This window comes from Setaria italica, chromosome IV (assembly GCF_000263155.2).
Source record: "Setaria italica strain Yugu1 chromosome IV, Setaria_italica_v2.0, whole genome shotgun sequence".
Taxonomy (NCBI): domain Eukaryota; kingdom Viridiplantae; phylum Streptophyta; class Magnoliopsida; order Poales; family Poaceae; genus Setaria; species Setaria italica.
Genome location: NC_028453.1, coordinates 29,149,868 through 29,177,655, shown reverse-complemented (window position 1 = coordinate 29,177,655; position 27,788 = coordinate 29,149,868). Strand labels below are relative to the sequence as shown.

Genomic DNA, 27,788 nt, shown 5'->3' with positions numbered 1-27,788 from the left:
TCCACACAGACCCCAGAGCACTCAAGCAAGGAAACCAGGCGGGGGCGCTTGCATCAGTAGCCTCACTCATCAAGGCGACACAGGAATGAGCAAATGAAGAAAACGCGCTGTAAGGCCTACTCCTTCCATTTCAAATTGTAGGTCGTTTTGACTTTTGTAGATTTATAGATATTATTATGTATCTAGACCTACACTATATCTAGGTGCATAGTTTTACTATGTACTTAGAAAAACCAAAATGACCTACAATTCGGGATGGAGGGAGTATAACTTTAAAAATTATTAAACTCATTTAACACGATCATTGCAGCTCATCAATCTTCCTCCACGAATACTATTTAACATTTTCTACACTTGAGTTAACAATCTATTAACTCTATGTTAACATTTCAAATAGATTAACTTAACACGAGATCCGATATTATTTTTGACTTGCTCCCTCCACCTTACACAGATATTTCCATGTGTGACACATGCTTCAACAGATATTTCCATGTGTGACATATGCTTCAACATTTTCTTATAGCTGATTCAACAATCCGTGAACCTGATTCAACATTTCAAGTAGGCTAATTCAACATGAGGGTCGGGTATTTATTTATGGTTGGCTTGAGGGAATATGTATTTATTTATAGTTAGATTGCTCCCTAACCTTATTTTAGCTATTCATCCGCCGTACTACGGATCTCAAATACTGATAACCATGCAACATAAAAAACTTGCAGTCAAAACTCGAACGAGGCTACCAAACATAAGCCTTATAGCCTGTCAAGTTGTCTAGGTCCATACAGCCTACAAAACGAACATCCTAGAACCCGATTCAGAGCCCTGAGGCTTCCCCGTCCACATCATTCATCGTTATGACCTCCGGTTTTTGGCTGCCTAGAGACCCTGGGACCGACCGGCAGCTTGCATTGACCAAGCCGTTGATTTTTAGCGCCTGGCGTCATCTGCCTGGCCCAGGGTCGCAACCAGATAGTAATTAATCGGTAGGCATACGGAATTTGATTGGTTGAGGTTTAGGCACATTCGCACATGATGATGGTGCAGCTTCATCAGTCATCTCTACATTCGATTTAAGAGCAAGGGGGTGTTTGAATTTTTACTTCAGACTAAAATTCATGTCACATTGAGTATAGGCTAATTAGGAGAACTAAACATGAGCTAATTATAAAACTAATTACACAGATGGAAGTTAATTCCCGAGACGAAGCTATTAAGCCTAATTAATCCATCATTAGCACATATTTATTGTAGCACCATATTATCAAATCATGAATTAATTAGGCCTAATAGATTCGTCTCGCAAATTAGTCTCCATCTGTGCAATTGGTTTTGTAATTAGTCTATATTTAATACTTCTAATTTGTATCTAAACATTCGATATGATATGAATTTTATGAGCTACTAAAGAAACAAAGCCTAAAAACGAAGCAACATAATAGTGGCCGGCTGCTTCGACATCTGGCAAGAGTAACGACAGCGATGAGCTGCTAGTAAAACGGCAAGCACAGTGAGATGCGCCGCTTCTACAGAGAGGGCACCCTAAAATCTAGATTTGCACTAGATTTGCATTGCAAAAACGCCAAAATGGGCACAACGCTCTAGCAACCTCATTCTTCCGTTTGCCGGAGCTCAGCTCAGAGAGTTTCTTGCACCAGGCACCAATTCGTGATTATCCTCAGCTTCCTGCTCCTGCAATGCACTTCCTGGCGACAGAACCAACTTGTGCATAAGAACACTTGCCATGACCTGGCGGCAGCTCAGGAAGAAGGCACGCCGTGCTCTGAAGAACGTTGATGAGGAGTAAAGAGAGGGCAGCGAGAAGTCTTCATCCGGCTCAACTGGCCTACGATGAGTCCAGCCCAAGTGGCATGTATGTGTGCGTGTGGTCGAGCGTGGCCTGTATAAAGGCAGAAGCCTAACTCTGAAACATCAACGATGAACTAATGCTCTGAACTGAATATCTAAACCGTGTTCTTCCCCATGGTTCCTCCTATGCTGCTTCCAAATCCCCAAATCCCCTTGCTAATCCTACCAAATCCTCTTCTCGTTGAGCAAGTTCATCACAATTGGTATCCAAAGCCACTTAACCCCAATTTTTTCCCCAAATAGTTTGAGTTCTTCATCCTACCACCCGTGCGCAAGCCGATGAAGGTTGAAATTCAGATGGCGAATTCGCTAAAGGATCTCGCGAAGAAGTTCGAGGGGTTCAATTTGGTGATGCAGCAGATCCTTGACAAGGTCATTGGACTTGAGTCATGGAAGACGACGGCGGACAAATCGATGGGTACGTTGCTATCCAAGGCGGACGACACGGCGTCATGCCTGCACCGACTTGAGACCGCACCACCACCACCACAGCAGCCACTACTGCAACCACCGCTACCGCCACCATCGTGGGTGAATCCCATCGACCTCAACCTTGCTCCACCATCGGCGTCACGCCCACCTGCGGCGACCTTGGAGCGGCCCAGCGGGCACCGCATCGATAACAGCCACCGGGATGTTGGCGGTGGGATCCTTGGATCTCCCCCGCCACGTCCAGTCACGGGTATGTCACACACTCTCCCTCCTCGACCACCCGATCCTTCTTGCGATGCTAGACAGAGTCCTATTCATTTTGCTCATGTACCCAAACTAGAATTCCCCAAGTTTAATGGTGAGAATCCCAGGTTCTGGAAGGATAGGTGCGAGCTATACTTTGATGTGTGCAGTGTTAGTGATGCCTTGAAACCCCACTTTGTTGCTCTCAATTTTGATGGGCCAACAGCTGCTTGGCTTCAAACATTCAAGGTCAGAGGCCGTGTTCAGAGTTAGGAGGCTCTCCACACTGTGGTTTGTGATCGGTTCGATCACGACCAGTACCAGCTTCAAAGGAAACATTTAGATAACCTGAAACAAATTGGGTCGGTAGAAGAATACCATGCAAAATTTGAGTAGTTAGCCCATAACATTCTGCTATACAATAGTGCTTATGATGATGTCTATTCTGTTACTCGTTTCCTTGGTGGTCTTAAAGAAGAAATTAGAGCCCCGATTGCTTTACATCGACCCAAAAACTTGGATACTGCTAGTGCCTTGGCATTATTGCAGGAAGAAGAAGTGGAAATGTCTCGTCAGAAGCACTAATTCAAAACTAAGAATAAGGAGTTTGGCAAATCTGGTAGCAGGGGTTTCACTACCAGTGACAAAGCCAAATCTCCTTACAAGAAAGAAGATGTGAAGAAAGGAGATAGAGCACCAACCCAAGAAAAGTGGGCAGCGATCAAGGCTTCCAGAAAGGCTAATGACTTGTGCTATACCTGTGGAGAGAAATGGACTGGGCGAAATCACAAATGCCCTGATCAGGTTCCCATTCATATGATTCAAGAGCTTATGGAAATGTTTCAGTTGGATGACTGCTCGGATGGTGAGGAGGATAGCTCTAACCAAACTGATGAAGTTATCATGACTGTGAAAGAAGATCAACCTGATCAGGCAAAGCAAAAAAGAGAAGAAAAATTTGATTTAAAGGCTTCATTGGCAAGCAAGAAATTCTTATTTTGCTCGATTCAGGAAGCGTGGGAACATTTGTTAGTGACAAGCTGGTCTCCTCTCTTGCACTGCAAAGCAAATCTTGTGAACAACTCCAGTTCATCACTGCCGATGGTAGTCCAATGAACTCTGACAAGTTCATTCGAAACATGCAGTTGTTCATTCAGGGGCATACATTCTCTTATGATGCCAGAGTACTACCACTCAAGTGTTTTGACATGATCATCGGTGCAAATTGGTTGAAGGACCACAACCCCACTTGGACCCATTGGAAGAAGAAAATCATGAGGTTTCCTCATTCAGCAGACAAATTCAGTTGAAGGGAATCAGGAACACAAAGCTGCCTTGCACTAACATTATCCCTAGAAAGCTTAAGGGACTGTTAAGAAGAAAAGTAGTAACAAATTGTGTCCTAGTGAATGCAATGTGCCCATCAGCTACTCCATAAGTTACAACGACTGCAGTTGCCCAACAATCTGCTATTGCACCAGCGGAGCCCCTATTCACTCTCTCTGACAATACAATGGTTCCTCCTCCTGTTCAAGATCTATTGATTAAATATGAGTTCTTATTCAAGGAGCCTACGGATCTACCTCCAACAAGAGATTGTGATCATTCTATACCTTTTCTGCCGGGTGCTCAGCCAGTAAATGTTAGACCTTACAGATACTCCCCTCAACAGAAAAATGAAATTGAACAACAGATTAGTTCAATGTTGAAATCTGGAGTAATATCTCATAGTAGTAGCCTTTTTGCCTCACCTATGCTTTTGGTGAAAAAGAAGGATGGTTCTTGGAGATTCTGTATTGACTATAGACACCTCAATGCTCTCACAGTGAAGAATAAACATCCCCTACCAGTTTTGGATGAGCTTCTAGATGAACTATCTGGAGCCAAGTGGTTTACAAAATTGACTTCAGATCGGGTTATCATCAAATCGGGGTGTCCCCAGGGGAAGAGTTCAAAATGGCATTTAAAACACATAGTGGTGCATATGAATTCAGAGTAATGCCTTTTGGGCTTACCAATGCTCCTGCAACTTTTCAAGGTGATATGAATAAAATTTTTGCCCCTCTACTCAGGAAACATGTTCTGGTTTTCATGGATGACATATTAGTGTATAGTTCATCTCTAGAAGAGCATGTCCAACACCTAGACCAAGTTCTGCAAATTATTCAAGAACATCAATTTTGCATTAAGAAATCAAAGTGTGTGTTTACTCAACAACAACTTGAATATTTAGGCCATCTGATTTCTGCTGATGGTGTATCAACTGAACCATCAAAGATACAAGCTGTCACCTATTGGCCAGTTCCCAAATCAATCAAATAACTAAAGAGGATTCTTGGGGTTAACAGGTTATTACAGATGATTCATTAAGCACTACAACATGTCAAGTAAACCTCTAACCAACATGTTGAAGAAAGGGGTTCATTTTCGGTGGACCAGTTTGGCTCAAAATGCTTTTGAACTTCTGAAGCAAGCCTTAGTTCAAGCTCTGGTGTTGGCCATTCCAAACTTCAACAAGCAGTTCATAGTTGAAATAGGTGCAAGTCAATTAGGAATTGGAGCTGTTGTAATGCAAGATTGCCACCCAATTTCTTATTTGAGCCAAACACTATGTGATAAAAACAAAGGTTCTCCACTTATAAAAAAAGATGCATGGCAGTCCTACTAGCTGTTGAGAAATGGAGATCGTACCTTCTTGGATCATACCTTCTTGGATAGAAATTTCTCATTGGAACTGATTATAGAAGTCTACGATTTCTGACTGAACAAAGGGCCACCACTAAGTTATAGAAAAAGACACTTCTCAAGCTTATGGACTTGAACTTCAAAATACAGTACAAGAAGGGGTCTTCCAATGCAGCAACTGATGCTCTCTATAGGTGCCCAAATCATTCTATCTTACATGCTGTATTTGTGAGTAACCCTTCTTGGATGCATAATTTGCAGGAAGGCTATTTGGATTATCCTGAAGACAAACAGTTGCTCACTGAGCTTGCTATTATGTCACCCAATGAAAAAGTGTTTTCTCTTCAAAATGGCTTAATCAGATGCAAGGGTAGAGTCTGGATCGACAACAATAAGTTGCACAGACTCACATGCTGCAGTCCCTTCATAGTAGTGGTATTGGGGGTCACTCAGGGATTTATGCCACCTACCACAAAATTAAATATATGTTTGCTTGGCCCAAATTGAAAGCTGCAGTTTCTTCCTTTGTGCAAGCTTGCCAAGTCTGTCAACAAGCTAAAGTTGAGTATGTTAAGCTTCCAAGGCTTCTACAGCCTCTGCCAATTCCAGAACAAGCTTGGGCCACAGTGAGTCTATATTTCATAGAAGGACTGCCTAAATCTAGGAAATTTGATGTGATTCTAGTTGTTGTGGACAATTTCTCAATATATGGACATTTCATTCCCATGTCACACCCTTATACAGCATTGCAAGTGGCCCAATTATATCTTGATCATGTGTACAAACTACATGGCTTACATCAAGCTATTATTTCTGACAGAGATCGAGTGTTCACAAGCAATGTTTGGCAGGAACTGTTCAAGCTTACTGATACCCAACTGTTGATGACCTCATCATACCGCCCACAGACTGACGGCCAAATTGAACGCTTGAATCAATGCCTGGAAGCATTCCTTCGCTGTACAATGCATTCCTGTCCACGACAATGGAGTAAGTGGCTTGCTCTTGCGGAATATTGGTATAACACATCCTACCAAACTACCATGGGTCATACTCATTTTGAAGTCCTTTATGGTCAGACACCACACCATTTTGGCATTACCAATCTGCAAGAATGTACAGTTCTAGACTTGGAGAGTTGGCTTAAAGAAAGGAACCTGTTAACACAATTAATTCAACAACAACTTCTGAGAGCACAACAGAGGATGAAGGCTCTGGCTGACTCTCAGAGATCTGAAAGGGAATTTCAAGAAGGTGACATGGTTTATCTAAAGCTCCAACCGCACCTACAATCATCAGTAGCTCCTTGAGGTAACAACAAGCTGTCCTTCAGGTTTTGTTCCTTAAAAAGTGCTCAAGTGAGTTGGTGCTGTTGCTTACAAACTTGAATTGCCACCACAAGCTCAAATCCATCCAGTGATTCATGTAGCACAATTGAAGAAGCATGTACCAACTATGACAGAGGTGAGCCTCTGTTTGCACTGACCCTGAACAACCTTTGCTGCCGATGGCCATTTTAGACCGCAAGTTCGTGCCCAAAGCTGGAGCAACAACAGCACGCATTCGCGTGTAGTGGGGTGACCTCCCCGTGCACATGTCCACTTGGGAAGACGAAGCTGATTTGAAGATATGCTTCCCAACAGTAGTAGCTTGGGGGCAAACTGCTTTGCAAGGGGGCGGCAATGTCATGACCCGGTGGTAGCTCAAGAAGAAGGCACACTGTGCTCTGAAGAACGCTGATGAGGAGTAAAGAGAGGGGCAGTGAGAAGTCTTCATCCGGCCCAAGTGGCCTGTATGTGTGCGTGTGGCCGAGCGTTGCCTGTATAAAGGTAGAAGCCTAACTCTGAAACATCATCCATGAACAAATGCTTTGAACTGAATATCTGAACCCTCTTCTTTCTCATGGTTCCTCCCTCCCGTGCTACTTCCAAATCCCCAAATCCCCTTCTAATCCTACCAAATCCTCTTCTCGTGTTGAGCAAGTTCATCATAGTGTACACCACAACTCTGCCAGCAGCCTCTCCGGTCATGCTCCCACCGGTGGGACCAGTAAGTTGTACTTGTACCTATCTAGGCAAATGGGTTGGATAAAGCAACGACGAGTTTTTCATCATTGCTGTCACGATGTCACCTGGCCCTAGAGGATGACAAAAGTATTTACAGTTCCCAGTTCTCACATTGAAAACATAAAGAACTTCTTAGTTTCTGATCCATAAACCCCACAGGCTGGGCAGCACGTACTACTAAATGTGTTAAACAATGCGTGTTTCTTGTTGCTCATACACATGCCGACTATGGATTCAAGCTATTTTTGTTCTCGATACCCTTCAAGCAACAACACAAATAAAAAAACAGATGGTGTAAATACTTGCATTTTCACAAAAGAGCAGGCATATGTTATCATCAGTTTTCTTCCTTTTTCCTAGGTTATTACTATCTCTAGTAAGTAATAATTTGTTATTAATTAGACAATAACCAAAGGAAATGTGGTGGAACCGTCCAACTTAAACTGGCTTAAATGCGCCTAATCGCTGCCGACGCAGCAATTATCCGAAACGCACTTAAAACAGTATAAGTCCGGTCGTCCGTCGAGTGTCCCTAGGACTCCTCGAAAGATCCACGTCGTGTCTCATAGCCATACATCAGGATTGTATCCGTTATAGGATAGCATCAGCAAATATTACATTTTTACATACATATATGAGGTACGAGTTAATACAAGACGTAGTTTGAAGCAAACTTAACAGTGCAGTGTTAGACAGAGTTCTAGGATTTAAAACATAAACGGTTCGGTGGAGAGGAGCATTATAAAACTTCTTCTAAGGGTATTGTGAGACTCATAACAATACCCTAGGGTTTTGGGGCTTCCTCCTCGGTGGACTCCTACGGTGCTTCTAAAAATAGCCACAAGGGATAACCCTGAGTACGGGGTACTCAGCAAGTCTTACCCGACTAACCATTATAATAGTTTTTCTTGGAAGTACATGATAGCTTTTTCAGTGTACTTGGCTGATACATTTTTGCCAGAAAGCTTACTACAAGTGAGACCTTAGTTTTATTTTTTTTACTTGGGTTAAGTTTTTACCTAACCATTCTAGGTGATGATAAAAGATTATTTGCAAACAACAAGGTATTAAGTTATACACCAAACATTATTAGAAAGTTATGACATTCATGAATTTATGCTACGATGCTCAACAGTGATCAAGTGCATTCATAACCGAGAATTGCGGCGATCCGAATCATATTACATCCTGCAGGAGAGTACCTTGATCACCAGCTATATACGACTGTCCAGGTCGTACGTAACGACTTTTCGATTAGCAAAATCAATGATTGGGAATAAGACTACCCGGACCCAGGGACGCACCCCCACATGGGACCCCACGTCTGGCCCGATCACCATGTGAGTTTTAGGCTACGCCCCTGCCAATCTCCAGCACGTCAAGCGCGGGTACGAAGTATTCCCGATCAGAAAGTTTACTAACCTACTGGGCTTTACTGGTCCCATACCCAGTAAGTGATCAGATGATTATCACTTGATCAAAGGTTAAGACAACGAATCGGGCCTTAACCAGATTAATCTAGCAGACAGAACTACATCCTTAGCTTCTGTCCGCCTCTTAATTTCCAAGTTATCTTTCCATAGTTAACATGCATGACTCACAATTTTCACCTTAAGGTTGGTAAACCAAGCATTAAAGCAAATAAGCAATTCTAGATTTGGGTTATCTACTAAAGGTTTGAACAAGTGGCAAAGATGTCCTTAAATAAGGTATGATAATGCATAAGAATGGGTTTCAAACAACTCCTAGACTTAGTGCATACATATAGCAAATAACCAATAATTGGACACATGAAATATTGACTCCAAAATAATAGGTGTAATGCACCGGGGCTTGCCTTGTTCACTAAAAAAGTTAGCACTGTCTGAAGAGTTGGCCTCGCAAGGGACCAATTCAAAGATTTCCTCGAACTCCGGAGATCCTTCTGAATATTCCGAGAAATCCCCTTCTGGTGCTTCGGCGTCTATAACACAACACATGCAGGGGTTAGGAATGCAACTCTTTGAATACAAGACTGTACAACTTTCCTTCATGATAAAGTTGCAAGCCAACAAGGACTATACAATTTATCATGATAAAGTTGCAAGCCAACACACAAAAACCCGAAAAGATTAACCCACAATTTTATTTCCTTAACTAACCTTGCTTAGGGCCTTTTCTTTTATTTTTAGAAAATGTTACAATTATTTTCTAACTTGAAAACCTAATTTCCTATGAGTTAATAATAATTTGTGATTATGAAAATGTTATTCCATATTTTATGCATTTAATAAAGATTACGTATTTATTTAAATACCTTAAAAGAAAGGCATTAAATAAATACCTAATTTTTTATTATTTTTCTAGGGTATAAAAATTTTAATGCATAAAAGAAAATAAAACAAGCCTAACAAAATTGGTTTCACTAATTTTGGACACTTCTAGAAATTTCTGTGATTTAAATGGTGAGATTCGGATTTAAACTAATTATTCTATAAAGGAAATCTAAATTTTTCCGAAAAACACCCCCGACAACTTTTCTCACGCGACCCTACTCTACCCCCTCTCTCTTGCGCTGGGCCCGTGGCGCGGACCTACCCCCTTTTCCTATTCATCTTACCCGCCGGCCTACCCCCTCCTCTAACGGGCTCTCTGGGCCGATTCTTCTTTTCTTTTTCTTTTTCCGACTGGCGACGGCCCGACGGCCCATCTTTCTTTTCCTCCTTCTCCCGCAACGCTGGCCTGCTGGATTTTTGGGCCTCCAGTCCTCGGCCCACTCGACGCCCGCGCCCGGCCGGCCTGCCTCCTTTTCTCTCCTTCTCCCCATTGATGCGCGGGCCGGCTCCAGCGCCTTCTTCTTCCTCCCTCTAAAATCCCGAGCGCAACAGGGGGCGGCGCGGCTCGCCGGCCGGTGCCCCACCGGTGACGGGACTAGGCCGGGGAAGCATTCCCATGCCCTAGCGCACCTATGCACGGCGACAGCTTCCCGGGAGACGGCCGGAGCTACTTCCTCCACGGCGGCGGGCGGCGACGCCTACGGCCGGTCGTGGCGAAGCACGGCAACGGCTTAGCTTACCCCGACGACTCCCTCTACGGCTTCCTAGCATCCCAAGGACCCGCCTACGACTACCCAAGAAGAAAAAGAACAAGCGTGAGAAGGTGCTCACCGTGAGCAGGAGGTGCGGCGACGGCGGACAGAAACAACGGCGGCGTAGGGTATTCCGGCAAGGATGTTGGACGACGACTAGACTGGGGTGTAGCTGGGGTATCTGTGGAGGAGTGGGCAAGAGGAATCGACGGGAGCTGCGGTGTGACAGAGGAATTTGGCCGGCGGCGATGGCTTGGACAGAAGGGTGGCGGCGGTAAAAAGAAAAGCGGTAGAAACGGGCGGCGCGGGAGCGGTAGTTATTCAAGGTTTTCACCGCACGCATGAACGACACCGTGGCCTACCTATGGACTCGCGTGGCAAGGAGGTGGCGTAGCTGCCGCGCTGGCGGACGACCGAGAACGGCGGCGGCGACACGTCGAGCTTGGCTCTGTCATCCTCCCCCTCTTTATCTCTGACGCCCGAAAATTTCAGAGCTCCACCACGGCCGATTTCGCATCCGACGGTTCACAAGTTCTTAACCAAAGTTGTAGATAAGTTTGAGATCTACACTTCATATTTAAACTCTTACCCGAGATATTCATTCATTTGTTGGGAATTTTGAATTCTTTCTCTCCTCTGTCTGAACTTCTCTGAACTTCAAAGTTCAGTTCGTCAGTCAGTTGGCCGACTCATTTACCCGACTTTGCAAATGATTTCAGTGATCCAAATCCTTTCCTTGCAGTCCAACTTCTTCCCATTTGTGTTCTACAGCATCCAAGGATTCCATTTTGCCCAAAAACACCTATATCCTTTACACTAGATCTTTCTGAAATTGGCTCCAAACTTGACCACATACTGCTGTTTCAGACTTCGTCAATTTCAGCAATGCTGCCTACCGTGACAAAGTGCTGAATTTGAGCTTTGATTTGAATTTTTTCCCCTTACTGTTCCTGATCAACAACACCCAAATCTATTTGTCCAAAGTCCATACTTTAATATGGTATAGTTTTTTTGGTCCACTTATTTGAAAAATTCAACAGAATTCAATTTCCAAAAATGAACTCTGTGCTGTTTTTCTGAAACTGCTGTTGTTGGACAGGGAACAGTAACTTTGATTTTCAATTTCTTTCTTTGATTTTCTTGAGGTATTTAGGACCAAGTCTTGTCCCAAATCTTGATCTTTAAGTTCTAATCACCCTTACACCTCCATTCCATATTTTTGCTGATTTTTTCTGAATTTCGAATTCAAAATTCAAATTTCGGTCAAACTTGACCCGAATTTGATTTTTAGGCAATTTCTTCTCCCTTTATTCATGAATTGCTTCCATTTCTTCAAAGCTACTTTGATGACTAGAAATGGCTGGTATTACAGCCTCTCCCCCTTAACAGAATCTCGTCCCGAGATTCCCGGGGTTAAATCCTCGGCTTTGAGAATGGAAAGGAAACTGCGTCAGGCCAACTATTTTTCTCTTTTCTGTACAAGGATAGTGGGGTGGTGGCTTCTGTTCATCTGATCCTGACGGTTTCAAATAGTTCAGGATATTTAGACTCTAGGTCTTCAGCCTGTTCCCAAGTAGCTTCATCTGGAGTATGATTTTTCCATTGTACCTTGTAAAACGTAATACTCCGAGTTCGGGTATCTCTTGTCTTTTGATCCAGAATTTTAATAGGCCTTTCTTCATAGGTTAGATCTGGTTCGAGTTCAATTTCTGGATCTTCTAGAATCTCTTCTGGAACTCTTAAGCATTTCTTAAGCTGGGATACATGAAATACGTCATGTATAGAAGTAAGTTGGTCTGGTAACGACAGTTTGTATGCCACCGGACCCTTTCGTTCCAGAATTTCATAAGGACCAATATACCTCGGGGCTAATTTACCCTTTATTCCAAATTGTTGTACTCCTTTCATCGGGGATACCTTCAAGTATACAAAATCTCCGGTATGAAATTCCAAGGACCGTCTCCTTTTATCTGAATAACTCTTTTGTGGAGACTGGGCTATTTCCAAATGTTTACGAATTTTCCGGACCTTTTCCTCAGTTTCCAGAACCAAATCTGATCCCAAATGTGTCCTTTCCCCTATTTCTGACCAATTCAAGGGGGTTTGGCATCTTCAACCATATAAAGCTTCGAAAGGTGCCATCTTGATACTAGCTTGATAACTATTATTATAGGAGAACTCGGCTAGGGGCAAACACTCGTCCCATAGCTTAGAGAAGGTAAGGACACATGCTCTTAACATATCTTCCAAGATTTGGTTGACTCTTTCTGTCTGTCCTCCGGTCTGGGGATGATAGGCAGAGCTTCTGATTAGAGTAGTGCCCATGTCTTTTTGTAGTTGTTCCCAAAATCTGGAAACAAACTGGGAGCCTCGATCGGAGATAATTGTCTTTGGTACTCCGTGCAAGGATACGATCCGGGCTATATAGAGTTTAGCATATGTCGACACTGGATAGGTAGTCTGGACTGGGATGAAGTGGGCTGACTTAGTAAGTCGGTCGACAATAACCCATATGGAATCATATCCTTTTGAAGTGGTAGGCAACCCAACTATAAAGTCCATGGAAATATCCTCCCATTTCCAGACAGGGATTTATGAAGGTTGAAGCAAACCCGCCGACTTTTGTAGTATTGGTTTAACTCTCCGGCAGGTATCGCACTCGGCTACATATCTTGCAATTTCAGGTTTCATCTTGGCCCACCAGAATCTTTGCTTTAAATCTTGGTACATTTTATTACTTCCGGGATGAATAGCGAACTTAGACAGATGTGCTTCATCTAAGATCAATTTTTTTAGGCTTTCCTCCTTAGGAACTACTATCCTTTTCTTGAAATACAGTCCTCCATCTTCTTCTTGAATGAGTTCAGAAATCTTCCCTTCTGCCTTCTGTTGATGAAGCACCTTGATCCAAGGGTCTTCTTTTTGGGCGGTTATGATTCTCCCCTTTAGAGTGTCTTGCACAACAATGTTCTGGAGGGCGCCTTGTTTTACTATTTCCAGGTTTAAATTTTCCAATTCTTCGCATAGGGTCTTGAGATTAGACTGGATAGTAGTACAGTGGCATTGGGCCTTTCTGCTCAAAGCATCGGCCACTACATTGGCTTTACCAGGATGATAGTGGATTTCTAGCTTATAATCTTTAATTAACTCCAACCATCGTCTCTGCCTCATATTCAAATCCATTTGAGTGAATATGTACTTCAAGCTTTTGTGGTCAGTGAAGATACGACATTCACTACCTAGAAGATAGTGTCGCCATATCTTTAATGCATGGACTACAGCAGCAAGTTCTAAATCATGGGTAGGGTAATGCTCTTCATGACGCTTCAGTTGAGGAGAAGCATAAGCAATAACTCTGCCTTCTTGCATAAGCACACACCCGATCCCTGTTCCTGAGGCATCACAGTACACGTCAAAGGGCTTCTCTATATCAGGTTGAGTTAGCACTAGGGCTGTAGTCAGTAACTTCTTTAGGGTCTGAAACGATTCTTCACATTCGGGGGTCCACCCAAATTTCACTTCTTTCTTTAATAACTCTGTAATTGGTTTGGAAATTTTTGAGAAATTGGGGATGAACCTACGATAATACCCGGCCATTCCCAAGAAACTTCTTACTTCATGTATAGAGGTTGGTGATTTCCAATCCAATATGTCCTTGACTTTTCCGGGATCTACTTCAATTCCTTTTTCGGACAATATGTGCCCAAGGAATGAAACTTTCTTTAACCAAAATTCACATTTACTGAACTTGGCATACAACTGGTGTTCCCGGAGTCTACTTAGAACAATACGCAGGTGTTGCGCATGTTCTTCTTCATTTTTGGAAAAGACAAGGATATCATCTATAAAGACGACCACAAATTTATCTAATTCTGGCATGAATACCGAATTCATGAGGTACATAAAATGCGCTGGGGCATTTGTCAGTCCAAAAGACATAACCAAGTACTCATACAGTCCATATCAGGTTGAGAAGGCTATTTTAGGTATGTCTTCGTGTTTTATCTTAATCTGATGATATCCTGACCCAAGGTTGATTTTTGAAAAGACCTTGGCTCCAGCTAGTTGATCAAATAACAAGTCAATCCGTGGCAACGGATACTTGTTTTTAATGGTTACCGCATTCAAAGGACGGTAATCCACACATAACCTTAATGTTCCATCTTTCTTTTTAACAAATAGAGCAGGGCTGCCCCATGGTGAAGTACTAGGTCGGACAAAACCTTTATCTAGCAATTCTTGGAGTTGTACTTTTAATTCTGCTAATTCCTTAGGTGGCATCCGATACGGTCTTCTCGAGATAGGAGCAGTGCCCGGTTCTAACTCAATGGTAAACTCTACCGCTCTATCAGGCGGTAGTCCAGGCAGATCTTCTGGGAACACATCTATAAACTCATTAACCACCGGAATAGATTCTAGAGTCACTGGTCTAGTCTTTTTGACCATCTGGTCCAAACAGAGATGAGCGGGTAATTGGAGCTCAAAAGGGTGGCCTTGGTCATCTCTCATACTAACAACCCGATTATCCATATCGATTTGAACTTTATGTTCCTTCATCCAATTCACCCCCAAAATAATATCTATTTCTTGATCTTCCAGAATTAAAGGATAAGCACCCACCTTATTTCCTTCTAAATTCAAAATCACATTGCAAGCTACCTGATTTGTATTCTGCGTAGCCCCAGTAGCTTGAATAACATATTTGACATTTAAGGTGTGTACCTCTAGTTGGTGTTGCATAAGAAACTTTCTACTTATAAAAGTATGTGATGCACCCGAATCAAATAGAACCATGGCAGGATAATCATTAACAAGGTACATACCTGCCAGAATAGGCTCTCCTTCCGGAATCTCCTCCACATTCATATAATGAGCCTGTCCTGTCTTGGTGTTCAGAAATTTGCGACGAACAAACTTCTGTCCGGTGCCCTGACCAGAGGTTTGAGCCCTTAAATTCGCGTTTCCCCCAACTTTGGGAAAATGGCAGTCCCGGCCAAAGTGTCCCAGTTTCCCACAGTTAAAACAAACCTGTGGATTCCCTGGAGGAGTAGGGTTACGAAACCCAAGAGGTGGTGCATTTCCTGAACGAGGAACATTAATAGGAGCTCTGACATTCCAGGGCTGAAAGGGCCTCTACTGAAAAGAAGGCCGATACGCGGGTCTAGGAGGACCTCGGTATACCACCTTCATTCTCTGTGGGGCACTCCCGAAGGTTCCAAAAGGAATATTCTTCCTCTTCAAGGATTCTTCTTTTTTTAAAGTCTCATCTAAGATCCTCATCTTTTCTTCTGCAGTAATGGCTGTGCTTACCGCAGAGCTATAGTCAGCAAAGGTGCAGGTAGACAGCTTCTCTTGCATCCGCGCATTAAGCCCACGAAGATAACAATCTCTTTTTCTGGACTCTGTATTGACATGTTCTGGTGCATACTGGGCTAAGTGATCAAACTCATTGGTGTATTCAAGAATGCTGCGGTTCCCTTGTTGTAGCCCTAAGAATTGCTCCAGCTTCATTCGCATGATACCTTATGGTACAAACTGTGTCCGGAAGGCTTCCTTGAAGTTTTCCCATGTAACCTCTCTTCCAACTGGTTGCCTAGCCAGATAGCTAGTCCACCAGGTCCCAGCGGGACCTTGGAGCTGGAGTCCTGCAAACTCTGCCTTCTGGGTGGTGGTGCACTGAGGAATCACCCGAAATTTCTGCTCCATCGTCTGAAGCCATTCATTAGCTTCCAATGGGTGCTCAGCTTTCAAGAATATTGGAGGACGAGTTTCCAAGAACTGGGTGTAGGATACACCCCGTTCTGGGTCTCGTCGGTTTCCACCATTGCCGGTGTTTTGCATGATCATTTGAAGCAGTCGAGCCTGTTCGGCTCCTGAATTATGAGGCTGGCTATGGCATCTGCCAGCGTTGGAGCTCTAGGTAAATTCTCCTCGTGGCCCCCTGACCCTGAAGCTCGTGGACCTCTTGGATCCGTCATGCTGTCAAAAGCAAACAGAATATTAATATCTAAGTTACATTCCACCAACAGTTCTCTGCGCACACTAGTATTTCACACATCACAACATGACCATACACAAACCACACTTATATACATAGTTATTTATATTACATGACTTGAAGTTACTTTTTACAAAAACCACCGTACTACTTCATCCACTGCATTTATCTTACATAACTACACCACAACATCTCTTGGTTAAGGTCTTGCTTTAACCATCATAAGGGTAGATGCCTAGCTCTTCGGCATTTAATCCTAGCCGGGCCATCGTAGCCTGCAGAATATCCTGGTCCACTGTCATCAGCGTCTGTCCCGGAGGAGCGACAGGTGGGGCCTGATTTACTGAGTTCTCACTCTCTGACTCTGGCCCGGGATCACTTGAAGTGTAGGAAGTGTAGGATGCAGAGGTACTGACTCCGGAATTTCCCTCCATTTCTTCGGGGTCTTCTTCTTCTTCCCCGTCTTCCTGCTCCGCTTCACCCCACTGCTGCATTGGTCCGTAGCCTTGTGGATCTAACCCATCGGCGTTTGCAATTGCCCAGGCAAATTGTTGGTTTCCCATGGGAGCTTCACCCTGATCATCTTCCATGTCAACATCAAACCCTTCTAAGTTCTCGTGAGCGTATAAGTCAATCTCAGGAGCTGCAGGTGGAGCAATATCACCCTCCACTCCTACAACATCCACCAACTGATCTGCTTCTTCTGGGTTCGGTGGCTGGGGTTCTTCTGGTGGTGGAGGTGGTGGAACATTGACTATGTTCTGAGCAGGTACCTGGGCCTGCATTTCCTCCAAAGCCAGACGAAGAGATAAGATTTCATCCAGCTGCTGGAATCTTTCTGCCTCGAGCCTATTAACATTGGATTCGGCTTCTTCTCTTGCCCTGTCTGCCATACTCCTACTGGCCTCTATGAATCCTTGCATTACCCTGAGCTTCTCTTCATATTCATCTATTCTTCTGGACTGCTCTCTCATGATTTTCTCCATGTTGTGTTCCCTTGCTAATGCCGCCTTCTTGTACAGCTCCTTATCGTGTCTGGCACCCATTAACTCCATCTTGGCATCTTCATTTTTCTTCCTCTGATTATAATACTCTCTGATGCAAGACCGGTGCAAGTTATACATGACCGTCATGTAGTCGGAGGCAGCAGCAACCAAGATGTCGTGCTCTACACGAGAAGAGTTCTTCAGGGCTTTAATCCTTCTCTTCCAGATTCCATCATCTTGATGCTTTATAGGATAAAATCGAGCAGAGCTCGACCCTATCTCTACCTTGTGCTTCTCACATAGGTCTGTGAGAGCAGTCATAGCCGCCCTTTCAATTGTGTCGTTAAACTCAAAACCCAACTCCATCACTTCTTCTAGACGCCAATTGGGGTTGGTGTCTTCATCTGGAATATGCACATAAACAGTGCAGCACTGCTTGTGACACGTATCCTCCTTCCTCCAATAGTACTCTGGAGGGTTATGGAAGCCTAACTCCTGCATCGTTTTCCATAGTAGCTGCACAAACCCTGGCTTGTCCAGATAATGCCCTCGAGTCCATCCGTCCTGGTCGGTGTAGCCTTCTTGAAACATCCTATAAAAGAAACGAGGTTAGGTCTAACGGCACTCACCAAACCCAAAAGTTTTTAAAACATGCTTATGCAACATGATGCAACGGCTCCTACATACTCACAGACTCATATACACACTCGTAGAGAAATTGGTGGCATCGTAATCTCTCCCTAATAATATACTACCGAATACTAGCAACACGCAGCAAACAGTTAGCATCTGCAAAACAACAACCAGTTAACACTACTGCCACCTGTGACTCATATTTTCTTTGTTTAAAATAGAGTCTCAATATTTAAATGGTAATATCTGTTGATTATCCCAACCTACGGCTCTGATACCAGCTGTGGCGGAACCGTCCAACTTAAACTGGCTTAAATGCGCCTAATTGCTGCCGACGCAGCAATTATCCGAAACGCACTTAAAACGGGCTCTGTGGGCCGATTCTTCTTTTTTTTTCTTTTTCCGACCGGCGACGGCCCGACGGCCCATCTTTCTTTTCCTCCTTATCCCGCAACGCTGGCCTGCTGGATTTCTGGGCCTCAGGTCCTCGGCCCACTCGACGCCCGCGCCCAGCCGGCCTGCCTCCTTTTCTCTCCTTCTCCCCACTGACGCGCGGGCGCGGCTCCAGCGCCTTCTTCTTCCTCCCACCAAAATCCTGAGCGCAACAGGGGGCGGCGCGGCTCACCGGCCGGCGCCCCACCGGCGACGGGACTAGGCCGGGGAAGCATTCCCATGCCCTAGCGCACCTGTGCGCGGCGACAGCTTCCCGGGAGACGGCCGGAGCTACTTCCTCCACGGCGGCGGGCGGCGACGCCTACGGCCGGTCGTGGCGAAGCATGACAATGGCTTAGCTTACCTCGACGACTCCCTCTACGGCTTCCTAGCATCCCAAGGACCCGCCTACGACTACCCAAGAAGAAAAAGAACAAGCGCGAGAAGGTGCTCACCGTGAGCAGGAGGTGCGGCGACGGCGGACAGAAACAACGGCGGCGTAGGGTATTCCGGCAAGGATGTTGGACGACGACTCGACTGGGGTGTAGCTGGGGTATCTGTGGAGGAGTGGGCGAGAGGAATCGACGGGAGCTGCGGTGTGACAGAGGAATTTGGCCGGCGGCGATGGCTTGGACAGAAGGGTGGCGGCGGTAAAAAGAACAGCGGTAGAAACGGGCGGCGCGGGAGCGGTAGTTATTCAAAGTTTTCACCGCGTGCATGAACGACACCGTGGCCTACCTATGGACTCGCGTGGCAAGGAGGTGGCGTAGCTGCCGCGCTGGCGGGCGACCGAGAACGGCGGCGGCAACACGTCGAGCTCGGCTCTGTCATCCTCCCCTTCTTTATCTCTGACGCCCGAAAATTTCAGAGCTCCACCACGGCCGATTTCGCATCCGACGGTTCACAAGTGTCTTAACCAAAGTTGTAGATAAGTTTGAGATCTACACTTCATATTTAAACTCTTACCCGAGATATTCATTCATTTGTTGGGAATTTGGAATTCTTTCTCTCCTCTGTCTGAACTTCAAAGTTCAGTTCGTCAGTCAGTTGGCCGACTCATTTACCCGACTTTGCAAATGATTTCAGTGATCCAAATCCTTTCCTTGCAGTCCAACTTCTTCCCATTTGTGTTCTACAGCATCCAAGGATTCCATTTTGCCCAAAAACACCTATATCCTTTACACTAGATCTTTCTGAAATTGGCTCCAAACTTGACCACATACTGCTGTTTCAGACTTAGTCAATTTCAGCAATGCTGCCTACCGTGACAAAGTGCTGACTTTGAGCTTTGATTTGAATTTGTTCCCCTTACTGTTCCTGATCAACAACACCCAAATCTATTTGTCCAAAGTCCATACTTTAATATGGTATAGTTGTTTTGGTCCACTTATTTGAAAAATTCAACAGAATTCAATTTCCAAAAATGAACTCTGTGCTGTTTTTCTGAAACTGCTGTTGTCGGACAGGGAACAGTAACTTTGATTTTCAATTTCTTTCTTTGATTTTCTTGAGGTATTTAGGACCAAGTCTTGTCCCAAATCTTGATCGGACAGGGAACAGTAACTTTGATTTTCAATTTCTTTCTTTGATTTTCTTGAGGTATTTAGGACCAAGTCTTGTCCCAAATGTTGATCTTTAAGTTCTAATCACTCTTACACCTCTATTCCATATTTTTGCCGAATTTTTCTGAATTTCGAATTCAAAATTCAAATTTCGGTCAAACTTGACCCGAATTTGATTTTTAGCCAATTTCTTCTCCCTTTCTTCATGAATTGCTTCCATTTCTTCAAAGCTACTTTGATGACTAGAAATGGCAGGTATTACAGGAAAACAATCACCCATGGGGATAGGCAACACTCCTCTACAGTTTATTGGCTTAGAGCATCTGCAACAGCTTTGGTAAAATTGAATACCTAAAATCTATTTTAGGTATAGGAGAGAGAAGATTTTTAGATAACTCTTGTGCTCTTCTCCAACAGTTTTGGTAAAATTGGATACTTATATTTCATTGAAGGACTAATCCAGAAATGAAACCTTCTTTAGGGCTAATTTGCAAAATTGATTTCTTCTCTCCTTATCCTCTTCCATCCCTGGCCGCCTATTGTACTCCTACCCCACTGTCGTTTTCTTCCCAGCCATTGCCGCCCTCTAATCCTCCATGCGTAGCTGCTCTCACTGTGCAGCCCACCGCTCTCCTCATGTTGGCCCGTCGCTGCTTAGCTCGCGCTAGGTCACCACCGCTCCCCTCCCCACTCCACCGCTCTCCCCTCGTCACGCCCCCCATGCTCCGCCTACGTCAGCCCACCACGATTTGCCTCCGTCTCCAAACTGAATCCATGCCTCCACCCCCAACCCACATTGGCCATGGCTCCCCCGCCCCGCATCGGCTGCCGCACCCCAATCTCGCATAGATTGCCACTCACCCGCCTCGCGTCGGCCACCGTCATCACCCCCCCCGATGAATCAAAGGCAAGTGGCCACAAATCGGAGCGAGCAATGATGAATCAGAGGTGGGTGGCCTCGAATCGAAGCGGAGGAGAACGAATCGGCAACTTGAAGCGTTGCCACCTCATCGCCTCCTCCTTCCCACTACCGCTGGGCACCTCGCCAGCGCCCGGACGAGCAGCACGACAGCCAGCGGCTCGGGGGGGGGGGGGGGGTTCGCACGACGGGTGACACTGCATGGGGCCATGATGGATGGAGAGGTGAGGAAAGACGGTGTGGCAAAACTGCCTAAATTAACCTGGCTAAAGTGCACTTACGTTGCCTAACACGCGATCATGCACCTTAAACAAGTCAACTTAGTCGTCCATCGGATTTCATCCGATAAACCACATATACATTATCGAGAAGCATTGCTCACACGAAGGTGAGTGGTTACAAAGATTACAACTTTCCCACATCATTAACATAGATCAACAATTTATTACACCAGGGTTTAGAACTTGAGACAAAGTTTGCACGGTTTCAAACGATGAAGAAGTAAAACATGCGGAAGCTAAATGTCGATACATAATACCATGGCGAAGCCGACCATGATATCAATTCCCACGATCCTTGCTGTGTGTGGATGGTTTCCACTCGACCGTCCAAACCGGAGGGAGTTGAGTCGGCCAAGTCAAACTGGCAACCATATCCTTAAAATCAGCACTACCTGAAAACATAGCCATAAGCAAGGCTGAGTATACTAATACTCGGCAAGACTTAACCGTTGGGTGGTAACTACTCCACCAACTCCTAGACATGCAAGGCTTTTTGGCTGGGGGTTTGTTTTGCCAAAAGCACGTAAAGTAGATCCTTGCTTTCAAGTTTTAGCATCAGGTTCTAGTCAATTAACCATTCTAGGTAAGCACCTATTCTAAGCAAGCATGTGAGCAAACAATTTAATCAAGCATCAGTATTAACCATCGTACTTTGTTTCTCTTCTTACTCAGTCCAGAAGTGGGTGAAAGCAGTCTCAAACTGTGAGAGGCAGACGATTCGAATTGAGTTTCTTAACCTTGCAAGGTGAACCTAATCCCATGATATTGCGTACCACGATGGGTCCACACATGTCAGCCATCCCCATCAATTCCTAGGCACGTGGCCAGGGCCCACTTCCCTTGGATAAAATGCCCCAAGGTCTCGGAATGTCGTCGTACCATGACTGCACTTGTACCCACATGGTGCACCAAGGGAAACTCCATTTTAGAGAGAGCGGGGAGTATGCTCACGTCCCAGTTCAATCAGGTACTAGGCTTCCCTATCCCATACTAGGTATGAGATTAGTATTTTCAAACAATTGACCACAACTCTAAACATATTTCGACCTTAGCATCTTTTCCTAGACAGACGAGGCAACACCACCAAGTTGGAACCAATCCCGACCCCGTCCGTCATCCTTATAGTTGTAGCAAGAGCAGGCAAGCAACTCCTGTAACTCGCGAGTGACAGGAAATCACTCGATTTTTACCCAATCCTATTTAGCATTGCATCTACTCGTCCTAACATACTAGTATTTAGCACATAGGTACCTAGGATCATACAACTAAGGTTTCAAGCAACTCCTATAAACTTAATGCACAAACATAACTAGCATAAGTAGTGCATAATTTTAGAAATCAGGGTTATGCTCCGGGGCTTGCCTTCATGAACTATGTTAGTGGGAGAGTCGCTGGCAGCTTCTGAGATCTCCTGCTCGATCTCGACGTGGTGCAGCTCTGCAGATCCTTCCTCGGTAGCAGGCATCAACTCGTAGGTTCCTTCTGCGAGGTTTGCTTCTATACGAGATGCATATGCAATGTTCAAGTTTAACAAGTTTGCGATCAAGATGCATTTCAAGTTGAAAAGACATATTAAGTGCAATTACCACTACACTTAGATAAACATTAATCCTTATATACTAGATGAGTAATTTCATGTTTTAAACCTCGAGTATATTTGATGGTGATTGTGTACACATATAATGTTTTACAACTTAGACTTCACAAGAAAGGTGGGCTCACTCTAGGGTTGCTTAAGGTTTATTTGAAAATTTATCCTATTTTTGAATGTTTTTCTGTACCTCTTCCAATTTACTATTTTAACCTTACTATTACTTAATGTTTTCTTTTATTCATTTAAACCAGTTCATCTTTCAAATTTTGTTTCCATTTTCAAATAGCAACATATGACACTGATAATTTAGCAGTAACTCAGCCATGTCATCACTAAGCTACTGTAAAAATTTGGGATCCATTGGACTAGTACACAAATAACTAAAAAAAGTTTCATTACCCTAAGGTAGTATGCACTTAACTATTTTTATCTTGCCTTACACAGAGATTTTGTTGCTGAAATTTAATAGTGAGTTACATAGATGCAACACAGGCTTTGGTGAATTTTCCATGATTGTTGGTGAAGGACACCTATTTTCCATATTTTTCTATGATTTAAACTTGCACAAACATTTAAGCCTGTTTCATCAAGTTTCGTTCAGTGACTGATATTTTTCCTAGCAAGTATGTTTCATTTGTGATCTAACAAAAGTGGTTTTGCATTTTTCTCTGCCTTAAACCATTTATTATGCAGAAAGTAAGGTTCTTCACTAGCTTTCAAGGATAAAACTAAAACAGTGCCATAAACATCTAGGCCAGGGTCCAAATCATTTTTCTTGGCACAAGCTTACTGAAAAAAAGCTAACAAAAGTGGTTTTGCTATTTTACCAAATTTCTTTGATTTACTATGCATTTAAAGGCTTAAGCAAGAAATAAAACCTAGAGAAATACATCTAGCAGTGATATGTGCAACAATAATTTTTTTGTGAAACTTCACCGCTCAATGAATCTAACAAAAGTAGTTTGACATTTTTCTGAGTTTTCTACAAGTCTCTGTGCGTTTTCAAAGTTCCACTATTAATCTGCCATTTTAATTCAATTTAACCGAGACAACTTTAAAGGTGGCCCCTTGAATCTTTTAAACAATCGCAAAAAGGCCCTTACATCTTATGCTGAGGCCCCTGGATAAAATGAAGGCAATGCAGACCGGTGCTTGCGACAGCCGGCGGCGATCTCGACTAAAATCCGACGAACTTACGGCCTAATCGTGGGGGATAAGTAGCCGGGGTCGTGCGCGTGCTCACCTCGAGCAGGGTTGATGAAGGCGGCGGAGGTGGTGAGGGCTCGGAGAGGGCGAACGGTGTTGGGGAAGGAAACACGGGCAGCGGTGGCGGAGCTTGGGTGTTCCAGCAGCGACGACGTCGCTGGAGGGCAACAGGTGGTGGGGAAAGATTCGTGGGGCTGCTGGGAAGCTAGTGGGGGTGGTGGCGAGCGGCGGCGCTGCATGGGTAGAGGCTCTTTATGGCAGGGTAGCGCGGTGGCTTGCGGAGTAGAGGAGTGGGCAGGGGGTGATGGCGTGGATGAGCTCTCGGGCGGCGCAGTCCTACCTTTTATAGGCCCGGGGAGGTGCGGAGGGGCGAGATGGGGTGAATGCTGGCGTCGGACGTGGCTGGAGGTGAGCAGGGGAGGAAGGTCGGGCGGTGCCATTGGCCGGCGGCGAGCATTGGCGAAAGAAGCGGGGCTGTGGGGAGAAGATCTCCTGGCCATTGGCTCGGCGCGATTGCAAGCGCGCAGGAGCGGCTTTGTCAGGCGAGCGGATTGACGGAGCTTGGTGCATGAGTTGTCGCTGTCAAGCGGCGGATTGGCGGAGGGAGCTTGGCCGGTGGAGGGCGACGGCGTGGTGGAGAGCTGGCGTGCGCGGAGGGTCAAGCGAGGCGGCGGGTTGGGTAGAGGAGATCACGGCCAGAGGATAAGGTACGCTGGTGCGTGCATTGGGCGAGAGGGGCGCTGATGGGTCGCATCACGCCAGTGATAGGGCAAGCGGAGCTCACCGGTGGCACTGGGCCACGCGGCGGCGACGTGCTGGAGCATGCGGTGCGTGCTCTAGCGAAAGGGGTAATGTTTTGGCGGGGTTTTTTTTGAAAATTTTCAACTAAACTTGAAATTTGGCCTTTCTATGATTTGTTGTTCAAAGGCTTCAACTTCTACAAAACGGTTGGGTCCAAAATCATGCTAGATTTGAAGATACAAGGCTTCAAAGTTTGGTGGAATGTTTTGGGCTGAGTTGACTGTTTTGGCTGACTTTGACTCAAGTTTTGGAAAGGTTCTAGTGAGTTTTGGGCCCAGATCAATTAATTGAAGTTGTAATAGACTTGTAGCACTCAAACTTTTGTAAAGGGTTTGGCTCGAGTTCATTTTAAGTTTTGTGAGAAAACCTTATGCCAAGTTGCATATTTTTTTTACTGGTTCAGACTTAGAGCAATTTGTGCTGTTTCTGAAGTTCCTGCTAACTTTAGCCTAGGAGTTGAGCATGTTCTAGTGCGATTTAGCCCAGACTCATATTGCAAAACTTGTTCTTCAAGGTTTACTATAAAACTTTTGTAAAAGCTCCAACTCAAGTCCAGGTCTAGAATTTGAAATAACATAACTAAAGTACCCTACTCAGCACTGTTTTCAACACTTAGTGTTTTTGAAATGAGGTTGATTTGCCACTGAGTTTAAATCTAGTTTTTGAACCTCTTCCTCTCCAAATCACTCAAAGTGCCAATAATAAAAGTTGTTTGGTTTGTAAAGTCCTACAACTCTTAGATTGATAAAAATTCAAGTTCCTATGTAAAATTTCATGTTTTGAAATGACCCCAAATTAAGCTCCTAAAGGGTATTTTTGACCTTTCAAGTGCTAAATTAGTGTCTAACCATCCTATTCAAGCTTAAGCAAGGTTAATTTAGTTAGAGTTGTCACAGACAAAGTCGAGGTTGTCCAGTGGCCTAATCGAGAAGCCGATCCCTCAAGCTCGTTGTCTAGCGCGCGACAGCACCGCCCAAGTGGTGGAGCCGGCTTCCACGGTAGGGCTCACCCTCGCTTTTACTTCATCTGCCCAGGAGGGGGAGGTAAGTTTGGGTGAGGCGACATGGCGCACCGCTGGCGCCGGAGATGGAGATCGGGGGGCGGTGCATAGTGGGTGGAAGTTTCCACCAAGCGGCAGTTGAGCTTCCTGGGAGAGCAAAGAAATTTAGCAATTCATGAGTTGGATCGGTATATTTGCATATAGGAGAGAAAAATTTAGGTCATAACCTAAAAAATTTAGGGATAGCAATCCATCTAGCAAAGCTGTTGGAGCAGTTTTTTTGGCTATTTTTAAGGTATCCAAGATATCAATCCATTTTACATAAGCTGTTGGAGATACTCTTGTATATGATTGAGGAATAGATCATTTGAGTTATATTGTCACATCATGGAGTTCTCCAACTCAGTAAAAGTGGTTAACTGAACCACTTCCTCCCATTTTTGGACTAAAGACTCACTGGCACAACATCTAAACGTGCATTTCGTCAGATTGGTGCCATCCCTTAATTCTGCCACGTGGCATTTTACTCATTAATAAGGCCGGGGTGCACCTCCGAGAATTGAACAGCTAGGCTAGAGAATCCTAACCAGTTATATTCCTAGAATTTAATTTCTTTTCATTTCCAATTTGCCATCTAAAACCTAGGTACCTGAGCAGCCCGAACCAAACCTGAGCTTTTTCTGCAGCCGCTGTGAAAAAAAATGCTTTGACTACGTGGTTGTCTTGACAGGATGTGAATTCCGGATGAATCAATAACGGAAAGGCTCTAAACACTGCACCTAACTGTAAGGTCTGCTCATCTCTAGCTTGATGCTGATGCTTCTGCTCATGCATCTTCGGATCCAAACGTTCTATGTTTCAGTAAGCTGCAAGAATATTAAAAAAACAGAGGTTATGAAGCGAGAGATGCACAAACTGTAGCTTCTTTAAGTAATTAAAACTACTCTGTTTTTATATAATAATAGCTCTAGCTGAATAGATAGAAGAACATGTAATTCATGATGGTGAGAAAAAAAATAGTTCTTTCGATCCATGATGCTGTCTCCATCAGTCTTTTTCTTTTGGGGTTAGAAAAAGAGATCAAGCTGCTTTAAGATAAAAAGGAATAGCATAAAGGATATGTGTTATGTCAAGCTATAATATAGGCTGGGATCTATTCTTTCTGTTGCTCAATTAGGTCCACAGGTTAGATCGACCAATTGAGTTGACAGAAGGGAAGGTCAACCAATTTGACTACGTCAGTAAGTTTTCAATGTTTCAAAATTCAAACAAATGTAGCAAAAGAAACATTTTATTTTTGGAACTTTGGTAATATGATATATGCCCTTCAACTTTGTTGTGTGAAACTTTATTGTCCTTGCTCCCGAGTCACGATTTTCTTTTGTAAAATGAATGTAAATAAGTTTGAATTTCTTCATAACATGTAAAGCATCGGATTGGAAGCTCACCATCAAAGTTGAAAGTTTGAAATTTTATTTGAATGTACAAATTTTGAGTTTGAATACACATATTTTGATTTTCAAGTCTTTCATTTTGCCTGCAAGTTCCTTAGCAAGGAGCAAAAATAAATTCAGTGAAGGCTTCGTAATAGAAGCCGCCAAAAATACATGCTGGTTTATTTGAAATCCGTAGTTAAGTTGCAGTCATACAATGAGGCCTGTGATGGGATAATAGAAGTGGAAGCTAGTAGTGGGTAAGATTATTCCTTTACGATAAACGGAATTGGAATTTGGATGCAAATAGATAATGAAGGGATGTGGAAACTTACAGGTTGTGCGAAGCCTTTATGGAATGACATGCACCATGGTTTAAAGAATAACTTCCTCTCCATTTCAAAAAAACAACAACTTCCCTACATGATATTAATATTAGGTAGCAAGGGGATGCATCTCTCTCCCTCCCTCCCTCCCTCTCTCTTATTTGGTGGAATGAGATCATGGGGCTGCAATCAATACAATGCAGGTAGAGCGGTAAGATATGAAGAGATCTGCAGGGTGCACTTGCACTGGTT

The 27,788-nt window shown here is 44.2% G+C and overlaps 1 protein-coding gene across 4 annotated transcripts; it reads left to right on the top strand.

The window, feature by feature from the left end:
- The first annotated feature begins 1,632 nt into the window (after positions 1-1,632).
- On the top strand, positions 1,633-27,116 carry LOC101757694. Of its 4 annotated transcripts, none has more exons than XM_004965530.2 (2): positions 1,633-2,554; positions 26,508-27,116. In XM_004965530.2, exons 1-2 carry the CDS (start codon positions 2,152-2,154, stop codon positions 26,531-26,533), a joined length of 429 nt encoding a protein of 142 aa, XP_004965587.1. In that variant the 5' UTR covers positions 1,633-2,151; the 3' UTR covers positions 26,534-27,116. The 4 variants fall into 4 exon arrangements, 2 of the variants coding, with proteins under 2 accessions (XP_004965587.1, XP_022681604.1); XM_022825869.1 differs by lacking the exon at positions 26,508-27,116 and adding an exon at positions 6,053-7,135 and having other exon boundaries at positions 1,637-2,554; XR_002677366.1 differs by lacking the exon at positions 26,508-27,116 and adding an exon at positions 6,053-7,135 and having other exon boundaries at positions 1,642-4,585.
- The last annotated feature ends 672 nt before the right edge of the window (positions 27,117-27,788 follow it).